General features: G+C 45.3%; 1 protein-coding gene and 1 non-coding gene across 2 annotated transcripts in view; one reads left to right on the forward strand and one right to left on the reverse strand.

The window, feature by feature from the left end:
• POLG (DNA polymerase gamma, catalytic subunit) overlaps window positions 1-17,712 on the reverse strand; it is a 33,324-nt gene extending 15,612 nt beyond the window's left edge. The window contains exons 1-13 of the mRNA XM_070953830.1: window positions 17,120-17,712; window positions 15,955-16,141; window positions 14,978-15,145; window positions 12,575-12,721; window positions 12,339-12,418; window positions 9,312-9,494; window positions 8,668-8,819; window positions 7,618-7,741; window positions 5,901-6,125; window positions 5,199-5,316; window positions 2,329-2,394; window positions 2,059-2,163; window positions 89-249 (exon numbers count right to left, since the gene is read on the reverse strand). Coding sequence (XP_070809931.1) covers window positions 89-249; window positions 2,059-2,163; window positions 2,329-2,394; window positions 5,199-5,316; window positions 5,901-6,125; window positions 7,618-7,741; window positions 8,668-8,819; window positions 9,312-9,494; window positions 12,339-12,418; window positions 12,575-12,721; window positions 14,978-15,145; window positions 15,955-16,141; window positions 17,120-17,712 — 2,309 coding nt within the window. The remainder of the gene's footprint in view (window positions 1-88; window positions 250-2,058; window positions 2,164-2,328; window positions 2,395-5,198; window positions 5,317-5,900; window positions 6,126-7,617; window positions 7,742-8,667; window positions 8,820-9,311; window positions 9,495-12,338; window positions 12,419-12,574; window positions 12,722-14,977; window positions 15,146-15,954; window positions 16,142-17,119) is intronic.
• Window positions 17,713-20,392: 2,680 nt separating this feature from the next.
• On the forward strand, window positions 20,393-20,465 carry TRNAR-UCG (transfer RNA arginine (anticodon UCG)). The gene has a single exon. It is a non-coding gene; the product is annotated as a tRNA-Arg (tRNA).
• Window positions 20,466-20,729: the final 264 nt, after the last annotated feature.

A 20,729-nucleotide genomic window follows, 5' to 3' on the forward strand; every position in this document is an offset into this window, starting at 1 on the left:
CTTAAAGGGCAATAACCCTGCTGACTCATCCTCAGTCTTAAAGGAGCTGGTCAGCGTTAAATCTTCATTATCCTGAGAATCTGCTCACCTGATGCGTTTGTGAGCGTTTCTCCAGAAGGAGATTTTCTTGTTGATTTCCAAAGCGTGGGTCCCATCAGCTGCTCCTATTCCAGCTTTCAGGGTACCATCTTCCATCTTGGGTAAGAAATCCTTGGCAAATGGGCTTCCCACATTGCTGGCATTGCCATCCTTTTAACAGCACAGGAGGAAAGTTTATTTTGACTCAAGAAGCCAGCAACAAAACAGGTTCTGCAAACCAAATGCAAAATGCTCTTTCCTAGTTATTTTTTTATTATTATTATTTGATTTATATGCCGCCCTTCTCCAGAGACTCAGGGCGGCTTACAATGCGTTAAGCAATAGCCTTCATACTTTTGTATATTTATACAAAGTCAGCTTATTGCCCCCACAAACTGGGTCCTCATTTAACCTACCTTAGAAAGGATGAAAGGCTGAGTCAACCTTGAGCCTGGTGAGATTTGAACTTACAGTAATTGCAGACAGCTGTTGTTAATCACAATGCTATCAGTCTGCTGAGCCACCAGGCCTTTTTAAAGAGACTCCTTCTTCCAAGCAAGCACAGAAACTCTCTCTCAATTCAGATCCCCATTTCAGCTGGGAGTATTAGAGAGTATACCAGATCAGATGAATCACTGTGCTATGTGTTGTGGCCCGCCAGCGGCCAGCAGAGTTGGCAGCAGAGTTGGACACTGAGGAGGTTGGGGAGGAACATGGGCCAGTCCTGCATCGGAGGTAGAGAGGGAGCTAGACAGCAGTGGGGCAGAGGAACAGCTGGAGCCTATTCCCAGTGTGCACATGTGCAGAGCTGCCAGAAGACAAAAACAACTAAGAAAGCAGGTTTGACTTGGGAGTAAAGCCACACCTTGGAGGTGACTGGCCCCTCCCACAGGAAACAAAAGAGGAGCGAATGGGGAGTGGGTTTTTGCAGGAAACAATTCAGTCGGTTTCAAGAGTGGAAAGTTCTGTTCATGACTCTAAGAGACTCTGTGTCAAGTTTTGCCTTACACTAGTTATCTGGCAGCTTTCCAAGCGAGATAAGGTTTGTGTTGATAAATATTCCTCTGAAAGACTGTTTGTTAAGCCTTGCTGACTGTGAATGAAAGGAATTCACAGTCGGGTAAATAAAAGGGGTTTTGCCAGGACCAAGACTCTGCTTTATGCTTTTTAAGGAAGCCTAGGTCAGAAAACTATGGCCCATTTTATCCCTGAAAGTTATTCTTATTTTCTAAATGTGCAGAATAGTTTCTCCATTAATTAAAATTCCTCAACTGTATTCCCCACAACTGAGAATGAGAAAATCTTCATAACAGCAAGCAAAAAAAATTTAAGCTCTGGTGCCTTTTATTTACATTCCCTTTCTTTGCTTTTCCAATCAGGAGAAAAGATTCTTAATTGCCGAGATGCAATTAGTAAGAATTCTTCCAGCCAAAACTCACTTGTGATACGGCTGCATGATTGGGTAAGTCAAGAGTGCCATATTCTCCCCCTCGCTAACCCAAGAGGGATACAAAAATTACCTAACTATAAAATACCAATGTGCACTAAATCGAAAGGGAAGTGGAATGCAGAGGGGGCTACAACGAAGTGCAGGGCAGGTATGAAATCCAGCAGGTTCTGACAGGTTCTGGAGAACTGGTAGCAGAAATTTTGAGCAGTTCGGAGAACCAGCAAATACCACCTCTGGCTGGCCCCCGAGTGGGGTGGGAATGGAGATTTTGCAATATCCTTCCCCCAGGAGTGGGGAGGGAATGGGAATTTTGCAGTATCCTTCCCCTGGAGTGGGGTGGCAATGGGGATTTTGCAGTATCCTTCCCCTGCCACACCCAAGCCACAGAACCGGTAGTAAAAAAATTTGGATTTCACCACTGGTGCAGGGGCATAAAAACGACAACACATGCACAATGCTAGTAGAGGCAAATTGTCACCGGCTTCCGCGATAGATACACAAAAATACACACCGCGAAGTTCACTCCTTACCTTGTGAGGCAGCTTAAAAAACCAGCATCCAGGTATATTGACATCATTGTAAGGTCCGTTGCCATGGTGATATTCAGGAGAACTCTTCACCGATTCCATCTCCTCCTGTCCAGAAGAATTGATGCAGGATTAAGCATTTGTAAGCCCACCCAGAGTCATTTCTATGTATGTAGATAGGCAGGTAGATAGGTACGTAGGTAAGAACACCTTCAAGCATCCCTGATACCAGATTGAGTGATGATTATGTTCTTTCTTTAGATAGGCCATTACCTGTCTCAGTTCTCTAGTTATGGAGTCCACATCTGTATCCACCTCCACATGGCCAAGCAACTCAAACTGACATGAAAAAAAGAAGAAGAAGAAATCCTTTAACATGTGAAACTTGTTCTTCTCTTGTATCTGTCCATAGTTATCACTTATCTTCCAAGTTTACATCTGACGAGAAGAATTATTTATAAAAGGTGGGGGGGGAAAACACTCCCTCTGCATATAAACAAGCAACCAATGTTTAACCTGTGTGACATGCAAGGTTTTTTTGTTTTTAATAATTAGGGCAAGGTTGTTTTTTTATCTGAAAAATACAACCCAATAAGAATTCTTGAAAGCTTCTGGAGAATGTAATGCAAATTGCAGAGGGCTCTGCAAAAACAAAACAACTGTTGCAAAGACCAAGGAACCAGTGAGTAGACTGGAGAGGACAGGAGATCATTCACGTCTGCTCTGGATGACTGTTCCTGGTAAGGAGACCACAGAATAGCATTCTTCTGAAGGTCTGATGATAGGTGGATGGATGGATGGATGGATGGATGGATGGATGGATGGATGGATAGATAGATAGATAGATAGATAGATAGATAGATAGATAGATAGATAGATAGATAGATAATGATGAGAGAGAGAGAGAGAGAGATAAGGTGTGTGGATGGGTGGGTGGGTGGGTGAGTGGGTGGATGGATATGGATGGATGGATGGATAGATAGATAGATAGATAGATAATGATTTTTTTTATATAAATTTGATTTATATGCCGCCCTTCTCCGGAGACTCAGGGCGGCTTACAATGCGTTAAGCATTGATGATAGATAGAATAGATAGATAATGATGAGAGAGAGAGAGAAAGATAAGGTGTGATGGGTGTGTGGATGGATGGATGGATGGATAGACAGACAGACAGATAGATAAGGTGTGTGGATGGATGAGTGGGTGGATGGATATGGATGGATGGATGGATAGATAGATAATGATGATAGATAGATAATGATGATAGATAGATAATGATAGGTAGATAGATAGATAGATAGATAGATAGATAGATAGATAGATAGATAGATAGATAGATAGATAAGGTGTGTGGATGGATGGGTGGGTGGGTGGATGGATGGATAGATTGATAGATAATGATAGATAGATAGTGTGGATGGGTGGGTGGGTGAGTGGGTGGATGGATGGATAGATTAGACAGATAGATGGGTAGATAGATGGATAGATAGATAGATAGCTGGATGGATAGATAGCTGGATAGATAGATAGGTAGGTAGATAAGGTGTGTGGGCGGGTGGGTGGATGGATGGATAGATAGATAGGTAAGTAGGTAGGCAGGCAGGCAGATAAAGGTAGGTAGGTAGATAAATTGCTCCTCAGTCCTTGTCCTATTAGACCTCTCAGCGGCTTTTGATACCATCGATCATGATATCAGGCTGCACCGGTTGGAAGGGTTGGGGGTGGGGGGCATTGTTCTACAGTGGTTCTCCTCCTTTCTCTCTGACCGGTCGCAGTCTGTGTTGACAGGGGGGCAGAGGTCGACCCCGAGGCCCCTTATATGTGGGGTGCCACAAGGATCGGTCCTCTCGCCCCTTCTATTCAACATTTATGTGAAGCCGCTGGGTGAGATCATCCGTGGTTTTGGGGTGAAGTACCATCAGTACGCTGATGACACCCAGCTGTACATCTCCACCCCAGACCACCCCAATGATGCCCTCGAGGTGATGTCCCGGTGCCTGGAGGCCGTACGGATCTGGATGGGGAGGAACAAACTCAGACTCAACCCATCCAAGACCGAGTGGCTGTGGTTTCCATCGTCCCGATATAGTCAGTTGGCGCCATCTCTGACTATTGGGGGCGAGTCGTTGGCCCCCACAGATGGGGTTCGCAACTTGGGCATCCTCCTGGACTCACGGCTGTCTTTTGAAGAGCATATGACGGCCGTAGCCAGGAGGACTTTTTATCAGGTTCGCCTGATTCGCCAGTTGCATCCCTTTCTGGATCGGGACTCGTTACGCACGGTCACTCACGCCCTTGTCACCTCACGCCTGGATTATTGTAATGCTCTCTACATGGGGCTCCCCTTGAGAAGCACCCGAAGGCTCCAACTGGTCCAGAATGCGGCCGCGCGGGTGGTAATGGGAGCAATGTGGCGCTCTCATGTAACCCCCCTCCTGCGCGAGCTGCACTGGCTCCCAGTGGTCTTCCGGGTGCGCTTCAAGGTTTTGGTTACTATCTTTAGAGCGCTCCATGGCTCAGGACCAGGGTACTTACGAGACCGCCTCCTGCCACCAATAGCCTCTCACCGACCAGTTCGCTCCCATAGAGAGGGACTCCTCAGGGTGCCGTCGGCCAAACAATGTCGACTGACGGCCCCCAGGGGGAGAGCCTTTTCTGTGGGGGCACCTACCATCTGGAACGGGCTTCCCCCGGAGTTACGAAACATCCAAGACTTACGCATTTTCCGCCGAGCCCTGAAAACATTTCTATTCCAACAAGCTGGTCTGGCCTAACTCTCCCTTTTTAATTGGCTTTTAAACTGTCTTTTAAATTGGGTTTTAAACCTCTTTAGATAAATTTGGATGTTTTTTAATCTTTGAGCCTAAATTACTTAATCTGTTTCTTAATAGTTTTTAACTTCTATATGTATTTGTATTTATTATGGCTGTTCACCGCCCTGAGTCCTTCGGGAGTAGGGCGGTATACAAATATGAAAAATAAATAAATAAATAAATAAATAAATAAATAGATAGATAACACAGACACACACACCCCAACAATCCAGTAAGAATTCCCCCACCCAATATCTGACAAGGTAGAACACAATGCATACTCCGTTACAAAACTGTATATCTCATCTTGCAGAGGATAACAAGTACCTTTTGCCAAAAATCACCATTTTCCGTTAAGAACTCTTCTTCCAGGTAACTGTCAAAGGAAACGGGTTGCTCTTTTCCTTTCCCCTTGCAATATTCCCGATACAAATGTTCTATGACCCTATCAGAAATAAAGAGTTTTTAATGCCCTGAATTGCAGCAGAATTATAATCATCCCTTGTCTGGTGAAATGTATGGCCCTTTTTCTTGATTCTCATTACTGAATCACCTTTCTGGGGAACAATCATGATAGATCCGATATCTGCACGAAAGAATGGGGTGTTCTTTTCAGGACAATGTATGTTAGTTAAATCCAAAGTTCTTGTTTTAACTTTTAAAAGCATTTTTTTGGCCAAAGAGGTTGTAGAAAAAATGCTTTTAAAAATAAAAAAAAAGCCTCTGATGATTGCATGGCTCAGCTGGGCAATGGGGGGGGGGGAGGGACGGGACAGGGATTTTTGCTACCGGTTCTCCGAACCACCCGCCGCTATCACTACCGGATCGGGTGATCCAGTCCAAACCGGGAGCATTTCACCCCTGCTGTTCTCCAACTGAAGACTGTAATAAATCTCTTTGTGCGATATGTACACACTTGTACACTGAGGGAACTATATTCAAAGTTAGGCTTCCATTTCACAACATGCAAAGGTTGGGGGTAGGTGGGATAGCTCTGTGGGATTTACTTCCCCAGAAATCCTTCCTTACCTGAAAGGGCAGGTGGGCAATGCAGCCTCTGGATCATCCTCTAATAGGTTGTCCTTCCTTCCTGGCACCAGGTAACCCCAGCCGTGTTTCTCAGAGTAGTGCAATGGAAAGCCATCCCAGGTGAGCCTCATGAGCTTTGGAGTCACTCTCATTTGAAGGCTGATAAGGCTGGGCCCAGGAGCCCAACTGGGATCATTGAGCCGTGGACACAGGTTGCGATACCACCTACCCAGGAAGAAGCAAACAGTTTTGACACTCAACCAACAATTGGACGATGAAGGCGGCTTACAAAGATGTTTGCCCATATTTGTGCTATTTGTGTCAGGGTTCCAAGTAATACACCCATAGCAAGCAGAACTCCGAGGCAGGTAAATTCCTCAAAGAATAGGTTTATTGGATAAATCATATTGGCACAAGCTGATGAAAACTGACTCTGAATATTCCCGTGGTTTTCACCTAATCAAAAGTAGACGTTTTCCCCCTTCCCCAAACAATCAGTCGCATGGTCCAATCACAGTGTCACCCAGTTGCCTAGTAACTTCACTCCTCCTCTCTCCGACCATCTGTGGGAATGTCCTTGGTTCCCAGGAGAAAGTATTTTGTTTTGGCTACAAGCCCCAGAGCTATCTCTATTCCCTCCTCCCTATCCCTCAGCTCCAGTGTGGCAACACTTAAGTCTCTAAATGGCCTCAGTCAGGTCAGCTTCAGGGTTGACAATTTGTTTTGCTCTTCATGACCCCAGGGGCCACATCACACCAGTCCCCCTATCCTCCATTGTCTCCCAGAGTTTGCTCAAATTCATGTTCATTGTGTTGTGGCTCCGATCCCCGAGCCCATCTTATCGGAGGAAGAAGGCTCCGAACATGAAGGAGAGGAGCCGGCCAGGCCTCCCTCTCCAGGCCCCTCCTCTCTGGCAATGCCTCAGGTGTCTGCCGAGGGAGAGGAGACTGACCAGGAGCCAGGTGTCTCCGATGACAGCGATGAGGGGGATAAGTCGTTCCTGGATCCACGCCAACGAAGGCGAGATAAACGTTTGCAGCAGATGAGGAGGCGTGCCAGGGATTAAGCTGAGTCACTGGACCACACCCCACAGGCTATATAAGAGAGTGTGGTGGCCATGTAGACTCTGTGACGGACAAAGCTAACTTCTGGCTAGTCACTTTGTACAACGCCTGATCTGCTGAAGGTTTCATGTTTGAGCTGGACTGTTCTGAAAACTGTGTGTATTAGTTGGTGTTATCTGGTGGAGGAACACTCCCTCTTCTTGAGGTAAAGCACTTGGCAGACGGTTATCGTATTGCTGCCAAGTTCCTGATAACGAACCTTGTGTGTGCCGAGTACTTCTTTAACCCCCGGCTGGCTGTTTGTGTGTGTGTGGGGACGGGGACAGAACACATTGCGTCAATGACACTATCTAACCATCTCCTCCTCTGCCGTCCCCTTCTCCTTTTGCCTTCCCATCTTCCCCAACATCTTTTCCAGTGAGTCCTCTCTTCTCATTTGGTGGCCAAAATATTTGAGCTTCAGCTTCAGTTACCTGTCCTTCCAAAGAACAGATCTATACCATTTCCATGAGGTTTAGGCAAAGGAAGACCCAGCTGTGCTCACTGGGCATTAGAGCAACAGAAATCCATCAAAGCTGGAAAGAACCAGATTTTTGGAAAACTGTTTCAGGAGAACTCCTTATTTATCTACATGAAACATTTTAGAAACTTACTCTGGATGGCCGGGGAGATGCTGAATTCTCTTGGGCTGCAAAACCACCGTCTCCTTTAGACTCTGAAGAACCTGTTGGCCGGCCTTTTGGCTTTGCTCTTCTTCTTCTGTCGGGGGACCAGGGTCTATTTTCACAAAATAATACAACATACTGTATTTTTCGGAGTATAAGACATACCTTTTTCCCCCAAAAAAGAGGGTGAAAATTTGGATGCGTCTTATACTCCGAATGTAGCCCCGCCCAGCCTCTCAAACGGAGGTTTCAGAGGCTGAAAAAAGCCTCAGAAATGAAGCTTCAGAAAAAAAAGCCTCCGAAACAAAGCTTCAGGGAAAAAAAGCCTCTGAAGCTCTGTTTTGAAGGCTTTCAGAGGCTGAAAAAAAAGTTTTTCCTGAAACAGAGTTTCAGAAGTTTCAGAGGCTGGAAAAAAAAAAAAAAAGCAAGGCACAGAGCTCACAACCAACGAACCTGTTGCTAAAATTTACCTCTGAGAACAGCTAATTGGGGGTATTCCAGGAGACTGATCCATCTGCCAATCAGCTTTTTTCTTATTTTCCTCCCCAAAAACTAAGGTGCGTCTTATACTCCGAAAAATAAGGTATATTAAAAGAAAGTGTGAGTATGCATGTGTGTCCTTTGGAGCTTTCATTCAGAAAGCAAATTTCAAAGACTCCCCCAATGTTCAAATGAGAGTTAGAATTTGGTTAAGGTAAAACTGGTTCACACATGATGCTAAACCACGGTTTGTTAAACCCTAGTCTCCAGAATCACCCTACCACTGATGGGTGGTGCATTGCATTACGCCTTAACTGTGGGGTGCCAACCACAATGGTTGGATTACACTGGTGTAGCATGCCAAAGCAGAACAAATACACAATTTCATCTTAACACCATGTGTGATCCCGGCCAGTGAGTGCAGTGTACAGAAACCCAAAGGTGATCAGAAAGATTTCTCTGGACCACAAGGCTTAGAACCTTGAGCTGGCCATGAAGAGAGATCAAACACACAATTATACAAATGTAAATAAATCCACTCTCAAGCTGATCATTTACCTTCCTGCCACTCCAGTGGAGATGCTTTTCCCACTACTTTGGGTGGCTCTTCGTTGGCGTCTTCCTTTTTCTTCCTAGTTGGTTGCGTTTTCTTTTGCTTAAATTTTTGGAGGTCCCATTTCAGATCCCACATCCAGGGGTCGTCTTTGTACCTATTGAGATACAACAGGCCAACCCCAAGGAGGGATCGTTCATCAAACAGCCCCTTCCCATCTAAAACAGCCTTTCCCATCCAAAGGCATCACCTCACCATCTGAGATTCTGCAGGCTGCAACCAAACACGGAGTCAACCAGTCAATTTCTTCCTCCATTCCAGGGGTGAAATCCAGCAGGTTCTGGAGAACCGGTAGCGGAAATTTTGAGTAGTTCGGAGAACCGGCAAATACCACCTCTGGCTGGCCCCAGGAATGGGGTGGAAATGGAGATTTTGCAGTATCCTTCCCCTGCCATGCCCACCAAGCCACGCCCACAGAACCAGTAGGGAAAAAAATTGAATTTCACCCCTGCTCCATTCTTCTTCTCTCATTATCACCCTACTGCTGCTTGACCGAAATCCTAATTGCAAGACCCATGTGCTCAGCAAACAATGTAGTTCTGGTTTAAAGCCTACTAACTCTACCATCCATGGCGTGATTGACCAGTACCTCTCCTCATGAAGCAGTTGACAAGTACTGTCTGCCAGGTTCATCAAAGACTTCTTCATCTCCTTTTGCAGCTCCTCATAAGTGACCTGAGCTTCATCCAGGTACTTCTCCCAGTTCTGATTAACAGGCAGGTAAGAAACCCCCATTTCTAGCATACCTGCAAAAGTCACAGGATGTGGACACCTAATGGGGAACAAGAGAAAGGAACAGCTAACCCCAAAATGTCAGATCCAAATTCTGGCAGATAATGGGCAGTTTTGCCTATATCAGGGGTCTGCAACCTTAAACACTCAAAGAGCCATTTGGACCCGTTTCCCACAGAAAAGAAAACACCGGGAGCCACAAAAACTCTTCCCGTGTCTGACTATTTCTTGAGCAGCCACAAAACTAGCACATGTAGTTGAATTAAACGTTCTGTTTTCTTCTGAAACTTTTCTTTTCTTGGATTTATCCATGGTTGACCTACCAGGGGTTGAAAAGCTCAATAAATCGCGTGCCGGTGGATGTCGCACATTGGAGCTGCAGCAGAGGGACGAAAGAGCCACATGCGGCTCCAGAGCCACAGGTTGCTGACCCCTGGCCTATATAGAGAAAGTATCTGATAACCTTACAAGGGGAATTTTTGTCAAAATCAATGGACAAAATCCAGAATGATCCTCTATAGCGGGGGGGGGGGGGGTCAAACTCGATTTCATTGAGGGCTGCATCAGGGTTGTGTTTGACCTTTGGTGGGCTTGGTCAGGGTGGGCATGGCCAGCTCAATGTCACTCATGTCGGGGGTGCCTGTAGGGGCCCAAGCACTCTGCCAGTGAAAATGGGCTCCCAAGCTCCGTTTAGGCTGCGACGGCCTCCTACATCCCTCTGCCAGTGAAAACGGAGCTTGGGAGGGCCACCTGCGGCCCTCGTGAACTCCATTTTCAGCTGCAATGACCTCCTGCAACCCTCTGCCAATGAAAACAGAGCTTGGGAGGGTCTGCGACCCTTGTGAGCTCCATTTTCACCTGCAATGGCCTCCTGCAACCCTCTGCCAGTGAAAACGGAGCTTGGGAGGGCCTCACGCAGCACTCCCAAGCTTCGTTTTTGTTGGCAGAGGCACTACGGGCCGGTCATTCGCTGTTTCCAGGACGGCCCCGCGGCCGAGATCCAAGCACCCCGCAGGCTGAATCTGGCCCCCAGGCCCCACTCCTGCTCTATAGAATAAATCTGGAGTAGCTTCAAAGGCTGGTTAAAGCCGATACTGCCTTTCACTGGTGCACCCAATATCTTTTCCCCATTAAAAATAGACACGGTTACTATTCATTCCATCGGGGAATAATCAAGAACTTTACTTAAGATTAAGAATTATCATTTCAGTGAGTAAATTGACATTTGAAATTAGAGAACAAGAAGATAAAACAATATTATAGGATATGGGACTTATTTTATCAATGGCTAGATACTAAAGCATGGGGATGAAATATGAAATATAAAATGCATGTGAAAATATAATATGTGAAAATAATTTTTCTTTTCTTTTAAAATGATAATGCCATTGTTGGGTAAATAATAAATGAGGCTAATGATGTAAAGATATACATCAGGTTGACAATATGAGCAATTAGATAATTCGTAAAATATGAATATAGGAGGAAGCACAAGGGATCTGTAACCGATCGACACGCTGTTTGCAATTGTTATGAAAAATGGATTTTTTATGTTTTGTCTGTTTCAAAATAAAAATAAAAAGAATTATTATTTCAGCAAGAGACAAAGGTTATATTGCTAATACCAGTGGCGAGCATCTATAGCCAACCATTTCTTAGATGCTTCCAATCACTACCACTGTCCATAAAGGTCCTTGTAACAAATATTTTTTTTTCTACTCTCTCTTATGCTGCATCACTGATGGTTCTTCAGCAGCAGCATTTTTACCACCAAACAGGACCAAGTAAATTTACCAATATTGTTGTCAATCAAATGAGAAAATAAACTGTACCAATGAAAGAGAATATCTGTAATTCAGGGTTGAACTGTGGAGTCTTTGCTGCTCTCTAATTGACCAACTAGGTAACATCTTCAGTGCCAGTGGGTTACTCTCTTTCTATCCCACTCCCTTCCAACACTGAAGATGTTGCTGAGTTGGGTAATGAAATGTCTGCAACCAAACTCAGAGAGTACCATAAGAGACTCCATAAACTAAACTATGCTCATCTATGCTCCTAAAAAGTTTTTTTTACTAGGTCCGGTTACTTGTCCCAGCTTCTGCCAACCTAGCAGTTCGAAAGCACATAAAAAATGCAAGTAGAAAAATAGGAACCACCTTTGGTGGGAAGGTAACAGCGTTCCGTGCGCCTTTGGTGTTTAGTCATGCCGGCCACATGACCACGGAGACGTCTTTGGACAGCACTGGCTCTTCGGCTTAGAAACGGAAATGACTAACACCCCTTAGAATCGGGAACGACTAGCACATACCGTATTTTTCAGAGTATAAGACGCTCTGGACTATAAGACGCACTTACCATTTTTGGTGAGGAAAACAAGCCTCTGTCTCCCAGCAATTTTGCCTCGTTGCAGCAAACAGCAAATAGCCTGCTTTAACTTTCATTTTCGTTTTCAGCTTAGCTTGATTAGCACAAGAAAAAAAAAAGTCTGCTCCCAGCAATTTACCTCCTTGCAGCAAGCAGCAGAGGCCCACGCAAAACAGCTGAGAGTCGGGAGGCCGATCCAACAGACAATCAACTTTTGCTAATTAGGCTATGCTGAAGCTGAAATGGGCTGTTTCTTTTTGCTGCTTGCTGCAAGGAGGTAAATTGCTGGGAGGCAGAGGCCAAAGGGAGGGGGCCAGTGGGTGGGCGGGGCTACATTCGGTGTGTAAGACGCACCTAAATTTTCACCCCCTCTTAGGGGGGAAAAAGGTACGTCTTATACTCCGAAAAATACGGTATATGCGAGGGGAACCTTTAAACAACTATACAATCTAAGATTGGCAGCTAAGCCAGAACACTGGAGTCTCATGCTCAATGCATTTTTACTCAATGAATCATTCACCTTTTCAAGAAAAGAGGGAGCTGCTCCTGGAATACTTCATAAGTAGCCTGAACATCAAGGGCACAGTAATTCATCAGCTCCTTCGAACAAAGGAATGGACAATTATTAAAATGTAGAACATAAGCCATTTGCTAGTTTATTTTTGCCTCCTGATTATTTAATGCAGATACTTTCTTGGGTCCTACTAGCTAAGACTCGGTTCTCAGAAAGAGAGACTTCCAAGATTGCCTTCCCACCTGGAAGTTATTCCTGATATCTTTCATGCTGCCCTTGACAAAAAGTTCGCGAGCTTCTTTCTGCAACGGCTCGCCTCCAACGTAGAGGGAATGCACATCTGCCAGGTTGTTGATGCTGCTGATGTTCACCCAGTTCCAAGAGCCAACCTACAAAGGAAGACCAGCAAAACAAGAAACTTAAACCTATAGATTGAAAACCAGATGGAGAGAAACAAGACTTGTTGGAAATTGGGCAGCATTTTAATATAATCAAGAAACCACCATCCATTCTGATCATTATGGCTCATTACTCCCCCATAGTTTTAACCCTCAGAATTACATAACCAGATTAAGAACCTCGGTGGTGCAGTGGTTATTTTTTTTTAATTTATTTTTTTAATTTGATTTATATGCCGCCCTTCTCCGGAGACTCAGGGCAGCTTACAATGCGTTAAGCAATAGCCTTCATACTTTTGTATATTTATACAAAATCAGCTTATTGCCCCCACAATCTGGGTCCTCATTTTACCTACCTTAGAAAGGATGGAAGGCTGAGTCAACCTTGAGCCTGGTGAGATTCGAACTTACAGTAAGTGCAGACAGTTGGTGTTAATCACAATGCTTTTAGTCTGCTGAGCCACCAGGCCCCTAACCCACCAGGTTAGAGTGCAGTACTGTAGGCTACTTGTGCTGACTGCTGGCTGCTGCAATTTGGCAGTTCAAATCCCACCTGTTGTAGCCTGCCAGCAGAGCTGGCAGCAGATTCGGACAGTGAGAAGGTTGGGGAGGAACATGGGCCAGTCCTGGAGTCTGGGGAAGGCTCGGACAAGGGCTCTGTGTTGGAGGCAGAGAGGAGGCCAGGGCCGGATGCCAGTTATCAGCAGCTTCATTGATGTCTGTCGGAGTCAGACATCAGTGAGGTAGACGAACAGCTGGAGCCTGTTCCCACTGTGCGCATGTGCAGAGTTGCCGGCAAAGGGAACAGCTAAAGAACAAGGGAGTTGGGAGTTGGGAGTAAGGCCACAGGTGGACGATGAATGGCCCCTCCCAGAGGGAATAAAAGAGGAGGGAATAAAAGAGGAGCGAAGGGGAGTGGAGTTTGCAGGAGACAATTAGTTCGCCTTATTGGTTTGTGACTGTCTGAGATTCTTTGCCAACTTTTGAAGATATCAGCCTGGCAGCTCTCCAATAAGGTCTATGACTAAATTCTCCCTTGAAAGGCTTTGCTGGATGTGAATGAAAGGAATTCACTGTTTGTTTAATAAAAGGGGTTTTGACGGTACAAGGATTCTGCTTCGTGCTTTTTGGGGAAGCCTAGGTCAAAACATCACCAGGCTCAAGGTTGATTCAGCCTTCCATCCTTCCAAGGTGAGTAAAATGAGGACCCAAAGTGTTGGGGACAATAGGCTGACTGTAAAACCGCTTAGAGAGGGCTGTAAAAGCACTGTGAAGCGGTATATACAGTAAGTCTAAGTGCTATTGCTATTGCTATTATCTCCTTTGCAATCTCAGTTCTCTTTATTAGATGTCCAAGCCTTCTCTGGCTTAATCCCTATAGGCAGTAGAATAAGGATGGAAGAAAAAGGACAATATTGTGTGTCCTTCAATATATAGGCAGTCCCCTTTGTGAATGCCACTCTCCGTTTAAAATAAATCTTGCAGAAATAAAACAGATGGGAACAGAGTGCAGAGAAGAGCAACCAAGATGATTAGGGGACTGGAGCAGTGGTGAAATCCAATTTTTTTTACTATCGGTTCTGTGGCTTGGCTTGGTGAGCGTGGTGTGGTTTGGTGGGTGTGGCTTGGTGGGCATGGCAGGGGAAGGATACTGCAAAATCTCCATTCCCACCCCACTCTGGGGCCAGCCAGAGGTGGTATTTGCCTGTTCCCTGAACTACTCAAAATTTCCGCTACCAGTTCTCCAGAACCTGTCAGAACCTGCTGGATTTCACCCCTGGTCTGGAGGCTAAAACATACAATGAACAGTTGCAGGAACTGGGCACGGCTAGTCTAGTGAAGAGAAGGACCAGGGGAGACATGATAGCAGTCTTCCAATATTTGAGGGGCTGCCCCAGAGAGGAGGGGGTCAAGCTATTTTCCAAAGCACCTAAAGCCAGACAAGGAATAATGGATGGAAACTGAAGAAGGAGAGAGATTCAACCTGGAAATAAGGAGAAATTTTCTGACTGGGAGAACAATCAACCGATGGAACAGAAGTTGCCTTTGGAAGTTGTGGGAGTTTCATCACTGGAGGCTTTCAAGAAGAGACTGGACTGCCATCTGTCAGAAATGGTGTAGGGTCTCCTGCTTGGGCCAGGGGTTGGACTAGATGACCTACAAGGTCCCTTCCAACTCTGTTAATCTGTTTTGTGGCAATTATAGACTTTAAAAGAGGTAAGGAGTCCATGACTGCACCCAGCTCACCACAGGTCCACTGCCTTTGCTGCGTGTCTTCTTGATGTGTTGCTTGACCTGTTGAAGTCCTCTCCCCTTGCCTTGCTTGGCCGCCTTCCAAAGGCTACGTTGGAAACCGGTCAGTCCCGAGATAGCCATGTGCATGCTCATCGTGTCCAGGAATCGCATTTGGGATCCCTAAAAGAGAGGTTGGAACGATTCAAAGGGAGAATCCCTCTGATGCAGCCTTACAAGCCAACATGGACTGGAATATCAGACAAACGATGCGGCCAGTTCGTATCTCACTCAGCAACTGGCATTGTACGCTGTGGTTCCTTAAGGCTGGTGCTTCCTATACAAATAGAGTAGTATGCTGCAAACAAGGTGGATAAAAATTGTTTTTTTAAAAAAAAAATTAAAAAGATCAGATTTTTTTTATTTAAATTGGGTTTTTTTTAATTTAAATTGGAATGTTTTGATTTTTATTAAATTTATTTTTAATAAAACGCTTTTGGAGTAAAAATCTATCTAAAGGTAGTCTTCTATTTAAGATACATTAATAATTTAGTTTGTTTCGCATGAAATGGAGCTTAGTTATGCAACACGAGGCTGTATATTCTGCAATATTGGGACTGTCAGTGAGTCAACAGCGGGTCAGAGAGAAGGAGCCGCTGCGGGACAGAGATGACAGTTGCTCTTAAAAAATTATGATTCTCTATTCCTCTATTCCCCCCTCCCCATCCCTCAGCTCCAGCGTGGCAACACTGAAGTCTCAAAATGGCCTCGGTCAGGTCAGCTTCAGGGTTGACACTACCTGTACAGCCCCAGAATCTCCTGATGGTCTCCCAATTTAAGTACAGGAGCAACCAGACCTGACCCTACTTTAATTTTTCAAGGTTGGCCAAGTCAGCCCTGGCCGCAAATCTTTTTACTCCTTCAAGCCACCGCGAGAACTGGGCAGAGGAGGAGAAGGAAGCAAGCTGAAGAAACGGAGAGGGATGTTTTACCTGGATCAGGTATTGTTCCTTAATACGAGCCCGGTCGAAGGAGACGTTGTGACCCACCACCAGCCTCTCCTGCCCTTCCTGCCTTTTGAGGCTGCTGCAGTCTTCCAGGGGGATGAGATCAGACAGACCCAACTGGTTAGACCAACTATACCGTTGTTCCACCAAGCGTTTGCTGCACCACGAATACCTGGGAAGCAGAGAAGATCCATGTTTACCGTATTTTTCATTTTGGTTTAGCAACTCTCCTGAGCCAAACTCTGCTTATCAACTCTGCTGAACACCTACCGCATTTTTTGGAGTATAAAACACACTTCCCCCCACACCCCCAAGGGAGGCTGAAAATTTGGGTGCATCTTATACTCCGAATGTAGCCCCGCCCAGCAGTCGGCCCCCACCCGTCGGCCTCTGTGTGTCCTCTTCCTGGTTGCAGAGATTGCCACAATGGCTTGCGTTTTTGAGTTCCGCGCCTCGCGTTTCCAGCCTCCAGATGCTCCGTTTGAGAGCCGTTCAAGGCTGCGGGGATCGCCAAAGCACTTCGCCACCGATCGCCTCAGCGCATCGCGTTTTCGGCCTCCGCACGCCCCATTTTTGGCCTCTGCGCATCGTGTTTTTGGGCAGCGATCGGCGGCAATGTGCTTTGCTGATCCCCGGATCCCCTGATGTGCATCCCCCGATGCACTATTCCACATTTAAGAGGAAGTAAAAGAGAATCTTAATACAGGTAGTCCTTGACTTAACGAACCACAATTGAGCCCCAAAACTTCTGTGGCTAAGTGAGACAATTGTTCCGTGAATTCTGCCCCCGTTTTAATGCCCTTTCTTGCCAAATTGTCGCGTGAATTCCTGCAGTTGTTGAGTTAGTAACACGGTTGTTGAGTGAATCTGGCTTCCCCAATGATTTTGCTTGTCAGGAGGTCGCAAAAGATGAATCACATGCCCCCCGGGACACTGCAATTGTCCCAAGGTTAAGCATCCAAATTTTATTATTTTATTTTATTTTATTTTGAATTTGTATACCGCCCTTCTCCCTGAGGACTCATTTTGACCTCGTGACCACCTTGGGGATGCTTCAGTGGAGGAAAATGGTCATTAAATCACCTTTTTTAGGATTAGCTATACCTAAGAACTTGACTCTAATCCCAAAAATGGTTCTACTTCTTCTTACCAAGCATTGGGTGACAGAGCCACAGCGAGGGTGGGACAATGTCCTTCTTCCATGCACACCTCCACATCAAAGACCAACGCTCGTTCATCGGGGAAATCCACCTTTTTCCTCTCCCCATCGGGACCGTACTGAGTCCATCCCACTTCCCATGCCCATTCCGTGGGCCTTGGCGGCATCTCATGCTGGATAAGTTCCTTGGCAGCCTCCAGATAGGGGAGGCTTTGCGCCTGAGCCAAGCGGCAGAAATGTTCATCTATGTTAGCGCCATACATCCGGGGAAGCTGCAATTCCACATCAGGAATGGTGGATGTTTCTTTGCCCCACAAGTCATGCTTCTGCAAGTGTTCTACGCTCTTCTGGATGTCCTCCTCCGAATAATGAACTTGAGCACCCTGGAAAATCTGCTCGTGAAGACCCTTCGAGAGCATCTGGATGCCAAGAGGATTCATGCGCTGCTCCTCTTTGAGAGGAGCACCAGTATCTGGAGCCATCTTCTCCTGAAGCAGATCTGCAGAGGAACCAGAGGAGCACGCCCGGGTTCTGCCCAAGAAGGATGGACCTGCCAGCGATGTCCTCCATGCCAGCCGTTTCATCGTCACCACAAGCAAGCGGGATGGAAAACAAGCCTGATTTCCTGGCCAGCTCAGATCTGTCAGGAAACAGCATGCAGCAGAATTAAGGCCAGGGGTGAAATGCTCCCGGTTCGGACCGAATCGCCCGATCTGGTAGCGATGGTGGCGGGTGGTTCGGAGAACCGGTAGCAAAAATCTCTGCCCTCCCCCCATGGCCAGCTGAGCCGCGCAATCATCAGAGGCTTTTTTAAAAAATTTTAAAAGCATTTTTTCTACAACCTCTTCCACCGAAAAAATGCTTTTAAAAGTTTTTAAAAAAAGTCTCTGAGGATCGCATGGCTCAGCTGGAATCATCAGACTTTTAAAAGCATTTTTAAAAAATTTTAAAAAATGCTTTTTCTTTAGCCAAAGAGGTTGTAGAAAAAATGCTTTTAAAAGAGAAAAAAAAAAAGTTGGCCAAGCCCACCCAGTCACATTAAACCCCCCCACCAAGCCACGCCCACAGAACTGGTAGTAACAAATTTTACATTTCACCACTGATTTAAGGCTCATGTGAATATTTTCCCATTCCAGTATCCCAGATGAACACAGCTATGAATGAATAGGACTCGGCAAGTCGTGGTAAGAAATCATGGTTTGCAATAGTGGCGAATCACGGTTTATTGTCTCCTGGCCACACCGTCTTGCCAGGAGACAATAAACCACGATTCGCCACTATTGCGAACCAAGATTTCTTATCACGACTTGCCGAATCATATTCATCAATAGCTGTGTTTATTCAATATGCAGCGCTGATGATGTTACCTAGTTGGGTCATGAAATGTCTGCAAGGAAACAATTCACGAAAGACCCCCCTCATTTCAACCCTGAGCTACAAATATTCTACTGGTGGCACTGCTCTATTAGTCAAGCCTTTGTTCCTTTTTCTCACCCTTCTTAAAAAAAAAAAGATTGTCCCTTCGTAAATTACGCACACCCATTCTCTCCTCTAGCAAAATCAGGGTATCCACACATCCCCAAAGGACATTCCTTCCCCCGCGATGGATCTCACCTTCCTGTCCTCTAAATCAGAGCTCACTGTAACAGTATTGCTAAAAAAGCATTAAGAGTTGTTAACCTAATCTTGCATAGCTTCTTCTCCGGTAATATTGAACTGCAAACTAGGGCATACAAAACTTTTGCCAGACCAATTCTCGAATACAGCTCATCTGTCTGGAATCCGCACTGCATATCGGACATTAATACAATCGAACGAGTCCAGAGATATTTCACAAGAAGAGTCCTCCACTCCTCTGCTCGCAACAAAATACCTTATGCCACCAGACTTGAAATTTTGGGATTAGACAATTTAGAACTTCTCCATCTTTGATCTGACCTAAGCATAGTACACAAAATCATCTGCTACAATGTCCTACCAGCCAATGAATACTTCAGCTTCAACCAAAACAATACAAGAGCACACAATAGGTACAAACTCATGGTAAACCGATCCAAACTAGACTGCAGAAAATACGACTTCAGCAACAGAGTGGTCAATGCCTGGAATGCTCTACCTGACTCTGTGGTCTCATCCCCAAACCCCCAAAACTTTAACCTTAGACTGTCTGCTGTTGACCTCACCCCATTCCTAAGAGGTCTGTAAGGGGCGTGCATAAGTGCACCAGAGTGCCTACTATCCCTGTCCTAATGTTTCCTCTATTTGTATCCATTTCCTGTATTCATAATCATGTTTATACTTATATTTGTTATCTTATATGTATTTGAGAAATAAATAAAATAAAATAAAATAAATAAGAATGAAGGTGAGGACAGCTCCTCCCTAACACTGTTTCCCCCAAAATAAGACATCCCCTGATAATAAGCCCAATAAGGCTTTTGAGCGCATGGCAATAAGGCCCAGCAAGTGCTTATTTCAGGGTTCAAAAAAATACAAGCCAGTCTTATTTTCAGGGAAACACAGTAGTTTAAGATTGAAGGACACGTGCAACCTCAGGGAAAAAAAATAGGTTAATGCAGGATAAGGGTTAAAGGATGGGTTTCATGCAAGACGCAGGTTAAGCATGTTGTGGGAATGCGTTCTCTCGCACTCACTCACACACCACCTTCTTGCATCGCCCCCCCAAAAAAAGGGTTTTTTTTTAAAGCCCCTCTCTCCCCTAATTGTAGCTATTTCTGCCCCCCCCCAAAGAAACATGCCTACTCACCCCCTAACCTGAAAGAAATCTACCTTCCTCCTTTTCCCCAAGAAAGAAGGTTGCAGGAAGAGAAAAAGCCCTGCAGCCTTTGAAGGTTGCAAAAAAGCCCCCCACCCCCCAAAAAACCCCAACCCTTCCAAGCTTCCTGCCACCCTCTTGCAAAAAACTCAACAAGCCAAATCTGCAGCGCTTCCGTTCCAACTCATGGCGGACTCTTCCAACAACTCAAGACGGTGGAGGGGGGAGAACCGAAGATGAAAGGGAAACCAAAATCTCACGTCCCGAAAGCTCCCCAGAAAGAGAGAGCGCCCCTAAATAAGATATATAGGAAACAAAAAAAAAACCGAGGTTGAGAAAAAAAACATATCGCTAGTTATGTTTCTCTTTTTTTGTTTGCAGGTCTCCCCTTCATCGGTGTGGAAAATGGTACCTTCCTAAGCTTCCCGGCTGCAAAGGAATCCTTGCTGCAATTTCTATAGGGATCGCGCAGCTTCTCTGATCGAAGTGGCCGCGTGGCCTAATGGATAAGGCGTCTGACTTCGGATCAGAAGATTGCAGGTTCGAGTCCTGCCGCGGTCGCAATATAAAGGAAGTTGAAAAAAGCTTCTGTGTTTTTTTTTTTTTAAATCATTCAAATGAGAAATTCTTTTTTATTAGAGTTTCCTATAGTTTAATGATGGTGTATGTTAACTTCAATTTTGAAGAACCCCTTCTTTCATTCCATCTGTAAATAAATCTGTAAATAAATCAGTTATATAGAATGTAAAGGATGTATGTTGTGTTTTTATAGTTTTATACTTATAATGTACACTGAAGACGGCATTTAATTCCGTTGTACCATGT

This window comes from Pituophis catenifer, unplaced genomic scaffold, assembly GCF_029215685.1.
Source record: "Pituophis catenifer annectens isolate HBS135680 unplaced genomic scaffold, rPitCat1.0.hap2 SCAF_14, whole genome shotgun sequence".
Lineage (NCBI taxonomy): Eukaryota > Metazoa > Chordata > Lepidosauria > Squamata > Colubridae > Pituophis > Pituophis catenifer.